The 8185-nt window shown below is 44.1% G+C and overlaps 1 protein-coding gene across 1 annotated transcript; it reads left to right on the forward strand.

Annotated features, from left to right (window-relative positions):
• Nucleotides 1-554: 554 nt before the first annotated feature.
• On the forward strand, nucleotides 555-5767 carry LOC308133586 (serum paraoxonase/arylesterase 2-like). Its single transcript, XM_080501035.1, has 9 exons — nucleotides 555-672; nucleotides 1191-1261; nucleotides 1328-1383; nucleotides 3555-3717; nucleotides 3855-3981; nucleotides 4140-4343; nucleotides 4435-4516; nucleotides 5035-5163; nucleotides 5282-5767. The coding sequence occupies exons 1-9, from the start codon at nucleotides 596-598 to the stop codon at nucleotides 5441-5443; spliced, it is 1071 nt and encodes a 356-aa protein (XP_080357161.1). The 5' UTR covers nucleotides 555-595; the 3' UTR covers nucleotides 5444-5767.
• Nucleotides 5768-8185: the final 2418 nt, after the last annotated feature.

The following is an 8185-nucleotide window of genomic DNA, read 5'->3' on the forward strand; positions in this document are numbered from 1 at the left end:
TTTAACATTAAAATTTTCAATTGCATTTTATTTTGAAATTATACATCAGAATTCCTTTATTCTGTCTGAGTGGCATCCTGGGAGGGTGTACTATCACTGTGAGATGGAATGACCCTGGGACAACTAGGAATTTTGAAGTTTTCCACTTCAAATTCATGTGTTCCGTTCCAATTTCCAATTGCATTTTATTTTGAGTGAGTACTTTTAGTGAGTTTCTGATTTAATCCTTCTTGAAATAAGTGTGTTTGGTTAAATCCTGATTTACAAATAAAAAATTTTGAAGAGCACCATCATGCTGTTAAAAATAAGTTACATATATGTTGAATTAATATTTTGAAAACAATAGCTTGATTCCATTGATACAGTATTTGAATAAGTAGTTTTTAGCTTGAATAAATCATTCTTTATAGAAATTGACAACCATTCCAGGCTAAGTGATTTGAGCCTTTATTTTGAAATCCGTCAGCGGAAATAGTACGCTGCATCCCTTATCACTGACAGCAGCAGACAGCCGCACGGCCGGCTCACTTGACTTCGTTTTTGTTCTAACTCAGTGGTCGCTCCCTCTCGAACTGTGAAAAGTTTGATCTCCACCATGGGGAAGGTTGTCTATATCTCGCTTGTAATAGCTGCGATATCGGCGCTGTTGGGGGTGAGGATTCTCAACTTCAGGTAACGTATAAAGAAACAATTTATACCCGCTTTTCTTCACAAGATTGTACTTTTTTTGGGGAGGGGGTTATTGCTGGTCATTGCTGGTCCAATAACCCCCTTCCAATAACATAATAATAATAATAATTATTATTATTATTACTATTATTATTGTATTGACGTTTGGAAGCCATCTCTCTCTCTACTCTCTACCTGTAAACAACTGCCTGCCGGCCCATCTGACCGCTGATTGGTCAGATGGTGATGGTTCGCGCTTTCCTCTCTTTTTTTTTTCTCTCTCTCCTGCCTCGGGCTGACTTGGTGGCGGTGCTCTACGCACGCCTCTCGGCAAAATGCACGCGCATCCTTTGCGCATTTGCAGAGTATGATGATACTTTATTGATCCCGAGGGAAATTCAATTCACTTGCGCAAAATGGGGGCCCCCCATGGATCGCGGGGCCCTACGCACAGCGCGTGTTCTGCGTGTAGGGAGGGGCGGGCCTGCCTGCAGTAGTGTGATTTCACTCCTGTGCTGCAGAAAACGGATTATCGCCTCCAGGGAGCTGGTCAATAAACATCTACCCAACTGTGTCGTACTGAAAAACCTGGGTAAGCAACGAGCAAAATGCATGCAGACGCATCGAAAATGAGCCGCCTAACAATCATGTTTTGCAGATTTCGGGTCAGAGGACATCACGGTTCTGGGCAACGGGCGCGCCTTTATCAGCGCTGTGAGTATTTGTGTTGCAGATCGGCTAAACCTGCAACCACCGATCGATACTTAAAACAAACATTTGATAAACATATCGAGCCTCGATCGTCTTGCATGATCCCCAGTCATTAGTTTTAAAAGTGCAATGCATGCAGCAAACACTGAACTTTGAAGCTTTTCCCTGCACTGTCAGATAATGTCAGAGGAATTCACAAACAAGGAAATACTTCCTCTAGGACAGTGCTTCTCAAATGGTGGGGCGTGGTGGGGTGTCAGGGGGGGCGTGAGGCGGGCGCGACTTTCAGTATTAGTGTCTTTATTCATGCTTGAAGGATTAAAGCATTCTCAATTATTTTCTGTCACGCCCCCCCTAGAGGACAGAATTTTTTTCAGCCCCCCCCCCCCCCGAATTGTACTACCATTGAGAACTTGATAATATTTATTTATTTATCTGTATAAACCACTGTATGAGTTGCTGGCACCAGCGCAATCGCCTGATTATCAAAATAAATCTGCTATGGTGTGAGGTTTTTTTGCACCTTGCGATGTGGTGGGCAACTTTGTAAGAGGCTAACAGGGCTTTTTTGTTTACTGATGCCGCGCTGACAAAATGACCGGCTTGTTGGCGATACTCATGGAGTTTACGATGAAAAAACTCCAGTGCCTTACTGACATAACTGGGGTGTATGGTCTCCAGGTGTATGGTGTATGGTCTCCAGGTGTATGGTGTATGGTCTCCAGGTGCCGTCTTCATTTATTTGGTTTCATGCTCCGCTGCCAGAGTTTTTAGGCATAAAACACAAACGGGTGTTTCCTCGTTTCCGACCGTGTTCACGGTAAACCCAAGGGCTATGTAGGCATCGTCATATCTGCTGCTCTTACTAGGTTTATGTTTACTCTCACCTGTTTTCTTTTCCTCTGACGCCTCATCCTTTTTTCTTTTCACTCCTGTCAGAAACTTCTCCACCTCTCCTCCTCCTCCTCCGCCAGCTCTGTACACCGGTGTTCATGTGTAGTATTTCTTCTACTCTACTGGTTGAACAGGCAGCCTGTTGATTAGTTTGAGCACTGCTGCCACCTAGTGGCTGGAGGCACTTTTTTTAATCCTTCAAGCATGAATAAAGACACTAATACTGAAAGTCGAGCCCGCCTCACGCCCCCCCTGACACCCCACCACGCCCCCTCAGGGGGGCGCGCCCCACCATTTGAGAAGCACTGCTATAACGATACATTTTTAACTATATATTTTCTAACAATATATATATTTTTTATATTTTTTGATTACCTTTTACAACTATTATCTTTATGTGAACACTTCATCTTGCTGTACATCTCATTCAGGTGATATTATGACAAAGGTTGCCTGCAGGTACAGCCTTTCTTTCCCCTCATGCTGGTGATGTGAAATAATAAGTAGGACAAAAAGATAAGTAACATCTGAGCACAATGGAAGTTAATAGCTGAGAGTATTTCTTTACAGGAGAAACCTGATGATCTGCTGATTCTTTTCTACCAATTGTCCAGATTATTATGAGCATCATGGCCCCTTGTTTTGATGTCTTTCTGCAATTGAGCTGTAGGACAGACGGTTACAACAAGGATGAGGTCTTCAGAAACAAAACTTTTCATTTGCTGGCATATAGAGAAGTTTAGTCTCTTGCCATACATTTTTCTTCTGTAGCTCGTTAAGTTCAGTGAGTGAAGCCTTGTAAATGAAAAAAATGGTTGTGGGAGCTTTCCAGTTGCCTCGTGTTTCTGTATTTTGAGTCACAAATCAGTATGGATTCATTCATTTTCTTGTTTTATTAAAACACCAACTTAGAGAAAACACTGTTGCAGTGCTGGGGGACTTCGTATAAAGACACAAAAAACACCAAAACATAAAAACTCTGGCCTTCAAGATTATCTCTCTGAAGAAAGCAGGTCTTTTATCATCCTGAACTTTCATCCAAAGATCAACTTTTTCTGTTATATATTAACACAACCTCATGATGCGCTCCAGTGGCTGTGATGGATCAGGTTGTTGTATTGGGGGGGGGGGGGGTACGACTAATGTTTTTCTTTGAATCTGGTTCGACGTGCTTGAAATCATCAGCACGATCATATCTTCTGTACTGGGATGTCACACAGTTTGTTTTTTTTAACATTGTCTAACTTGTTCATTTTAAAATATGACGTCAACGCTTCCAGGGCCTCAAACATCCTGGATTGCCTCAAACAGATGTAACCGGAAAGATCTTCTCCCTCGACGTACAAGATCCGCGGATGGAACCTGTGGAGCTGCGCATGCCGAGAAACTTCGATCTGGAGTCTTTCAACCCGCACGGCATCAGCGCTTACATCGACCCACGTGGTAAAAGATTTGATGTGTCTATTACGTGTCTATTACTCCTTTTTTTTTTTTTTATTATCAAACATTATAAGTCACTGGGTTAGTTACAAGTTTCCATGTTTCTATGTCCAACGTTTTCCTCGCTTCGCATCATTTAGACGACGCAGTGTATCTGTTCGTGGTCAATCATCCTGAACCCAAATGCCAAGTGGAGCTCTTCAGGTTTCTCGAAGACGACCTCTCTCTGCTGCACGTGAAGACCATCAAACACGAGCTTCTCTACAGGTACGCCATAGTGACGCATTTCATCTGAATACACCGCGGCATATTCTTCCTATATGTGGTAAATCTAGTATTTTATTTTATTAAAAAAAAAATTTTTTTGTCTAAAAGTGTGTATATTCATGTATATAACATGCATGATGGTGATGTTTTCCTCCCAGTGTGAACGACGTCGTCGCAGTGGGAGTCGACAGTTTCTACGCCACCAACGATCACTACTTCTCCAACGAAATCCTCAAAGATGTGGTGGAGCCCATCCTGGCTCAGCCTTGGTCTAACGTTGTGTACTACAGTCCAGGGGACGTCAAAGTGGTGTCTGATGATTTTTACTTTGCAAACGGGATCAACATCTCGCCCGACAAAAGGTCAGAATCGTTCTGCACGAAATGCCAGCTCAGCTGTTTTACCTTTCATCGGGTCTGAAATTCCTATGCCGTCTTATTTTCTTGTTTGAAGGCACATATATGTTGCGGATGTACTTGACCAGGATGTGCATGTGTTGGAACGAAAAGATGACAATTCATTGGCCCGTGTGAAGGTAACGGATGCATTTTGTATGTTGTTGTTTGCTCCACAGCTCATTACATGATTTAGTTTGTATAAAAGATACATTTTTAAATGTCTTCCATCTGAAGCAATCGCTGCAAGTACAGGTTGTACTGCCTCTCTCGCTGCATCAGAAGCATAAACTGCAAACCACACACACACACACACACACACACACACAAACAAGTCATTTCATGTCACCACCAAATTATTTAAATTTTAACATCTGTGTGAATGTGTACAATAAAGAAAACAGTTTGATATTTGAGATAATTGTGGAAGATATTCTACTAATTGCATGTAACTCCAGTGACATCACATGCGTCTTGGACCAAGCTTCAGTTTGAAAAAAACTAATTAAGTTAACACAACAGGTGAGAGTTGTTACCGTGGCATTATTAAATCACAATATAAACGTTACGTTGGTTATTTCGTGTGTGAGCCTGTGGGAGAGATAGAAATGTGTGAAAATCGCCCGCGTCACAATCTTTTCTCTGGTCATGTCACCAGTCCGTGATCGTGGGCTCGGTCTGCGACAATATCGAAGTCGACCCAGAGACTGGCGACCTTTGGTCAGGCTGTCACCCGAACGTATGGAAGCTTTTTATGTTTGACCCCAAAGACCCACCTGGATCAGAGGTTTGTGCATTTTGTTTATGTGATTATTATTTTATTTTTTTTATATCCAGATTTTACTGAAAATGGGAACATCTATACATTTTTTCTCGTTTCTCACCGGCTTTGTTTACGACTTCAGGTCATCCGTATCCAGAACATCCACTCCGACAAACCGGTGGTGACTCAGGTGTATATGGACGACGGCCAGGTGATCATGGGCTCGTCTGTCGCGACCGTCTACGGAGGAAAGCTGTTCATTGGCACTGCCTTCCATAAAGCCTTGTGTTGTGACTTGGAATAAATATTGCAGGCTGTTATATAAAGAAAAAAATTTTAATTTTAATTTTATTGAATTAAAGATAAAGTATTGAATCTCCCCTTTTTATATTAATCACACAGACGAGTGAGGACTGTGTCGAAAGCAAAGTTGACAAGTTGTGTGTTTTTTGGGGGGGCGAGTGCCACCTGTACTAATTTGTGGGTAAACGACGGTGCAGGAAAAGGCATCTCACTCAGGGATTTGGTGCAGAACTATGTGGCACTCACAAATCCGAATAAGTGGCTGCACTGGAAAGAAAATAGATTCAACAGGCCGTGAATTTCCACCGATCCTAAAGTGCATTTCTTCTATGGTAAAAAAAAAAAAGGAGGGGGCGGGTGGGGTTTCTCTTTACAATAAAATCTTGAATGATCACTACTTTGTCATGTAAGGAGCAGGTTTTGTACCTTAAAAAAAAAAAGCGTCCAGCAGGTAAAACAGGATCTGATTGAAGCGAAACCCTCTGGGCGTGTCTGAGGATCCTTCAAGTGCAAAGATGATTTTGTTTTCAAACGCCTGTGTGTTTTGCTGGCCTGCTATTGACACATCTTGTGGAAAATAATTATACCTAATAGGAAAAGATGTATTTACCGTCGTCGGCGCGTTTGTAACTGTGCACGTTTCACGTCATTGTGGATTTGAATGCACATTTTGAGAATAAAACTGGGTCACAGATGTTAATCTAAAGGTTGTATTGTGTGTTTCTATTACACCTACTCCTCTGTAACGCTTGACAGTTCTGCATAAATCAGTTTTTTTTATTTTTTGTCTTTTCACACTCATACCTGCATCATAAATATAAAAACTACAGCCACAGAGATTTTTGATCAAACAAATGACATTTAATGTAAATAGAATGTGCACAAGTGGGGTGAATTTTCTCACCTTCAGAGACAAACAATAACAGGCTGCTGGCTCAATTCTCAAAATTAGAAAATGGCAGTGCTCCAACTTCAACAAAGTCAGCTTGTGGACTATTTCACAGGACATGGGGTTGATGCTTTGGTATTAATTTGGACTGTTTCCATCTAATCGATCATTACACATGAATGTCACATGAATGCTACGGCTAAGGAAACGACCACACAAGCCACCTCTACCGAGCCTGTTTCTCTGCAATGCCAGATCCCTGGTACATAAAACGGATGACCTGGAACTACAACTCGCTGGAAATCGCTATGTTCGTGACTGCTGTGTTTTGGCCATCACTGAAACCTGGCTTCACCCGGGGATCCCCGATGCTAGCATGCAGTTACCAGGCCGCACTTTGCTCCGCTGGGACAGGACTGTGGACTCCGGTAAGAGCAGAGGAGGGGGTCTTTGTATTTATGTGCATGATAATTGGTGTAACAACGGGACAATCATAGACCAACACTGTTCCCCAGACCTGGAGAACATGTCTGTAAGATGCCGGCCTTTTTTTCTACCAAATGAGCTAACTGTAGTGATCGTCACAGCTGTCTACATCCCACCCGACGCCAACGTAAACACAGCGCTCTCTCTCCTGCTGAACACCATAAACGACCAGCAGCGGGTCCACCCGGATGGGGTTCACATTATTGCAGGGGACTTTAACAAGGCCAACCTGAAGACTGTACTGCCAAGGTTTTACCAACATGTCAAGTGTGCTACTAGGGGAGAGAACACTCTGGACCACGTTTACACCAATATCAAGCACGCATACAGAGCTACACCCCTTCCCCACCTGGGCCAGTCAGACCATCTTTCCCTCCTGCTCTCCCCAGCCTACACCACCCTCAGACGCAGAGTCAGACCCACCATAAAGACAGTTACAACCTGGCCTGAAAATGCACTTTCAGACCTACAGGACTGTTTCAGCCGTACAGACTGGGACTTATTTGAACACCAGGAACTGGAGAAGTACACAGGAACGGTACTGGACTATATCAAGTTCTGCATCGGGAATGTTACCGTCAACAAAACCATCCGGGTTTTCCCTAACCAGAAACCCTGGATGACCAGCCAGGTCCGCTCACTCCTCAGGGCCCGCGACGCTGCCTTCAGGTCAGGTGACAGAGCTCTGTACAGGACTGCTCGGGCTGACCTGAAGAAAGGCATCAAAAAAGCCAAGGCGGACCACGGGATGAGAATACAGTCCCACCTGTCCAGCAACAACTCACGGGAGGTGTGGCGGGGCATACATCACATCACCAACTCCAGAGGCTGTGATGTAACAACAGCAGACCTGAGTGCGCCGCTAGCAGAGGAGCTAAATAACTTCTTTGCTCGCTTCGAGTTACCACAGCAGCACTCATCTGTTCGAGCCCTGCCCCCACCCCCACCAGGCCCCCTCAACACCCCACTGACTGTAGAGGAGCACGATGTCAGACGGGTGCTCCTGGCAGTGAACCCCCGGAAAAGAGCTACGTTCGGATGATCTTTGTGGATTACAGTTCTGCCTTTAATACAATAATACCGGACATCCTCATTACAAAACTGGACACTCTTGGCCTCCCCTCCCTCACATGTGCCTGGATTAAGGACTTTCTCTCCAACCGGCCCCAGACTGTGAGACTTGGCCCACACCTCTCCTCCACCCGCATGCTGAGTACCGGCTCTCCACAGGGCTGTGTGCTGAGCCCTCTTCTGTACTGCCTCTATACCTACGACTGCAGTCCAACCCACAACAACAACCTCATAGTGAAGTTCGCGGACGACACTACGGTGGTCGGACTCATCTCAAAGGGGGACGAGGCAGCCTAC

This window comes from Blennius ocellaris (genome assembly GCF_963422515.1).
Source record: "Blennius ocellaris genome assembly, chromosome: 8".
Lineage (NCBI taxonomy): Eukaryota > Metazoa > Chordata > Actinopteri > Blenniiformes > Blenniidae > Blennius > Blennius ocellaris.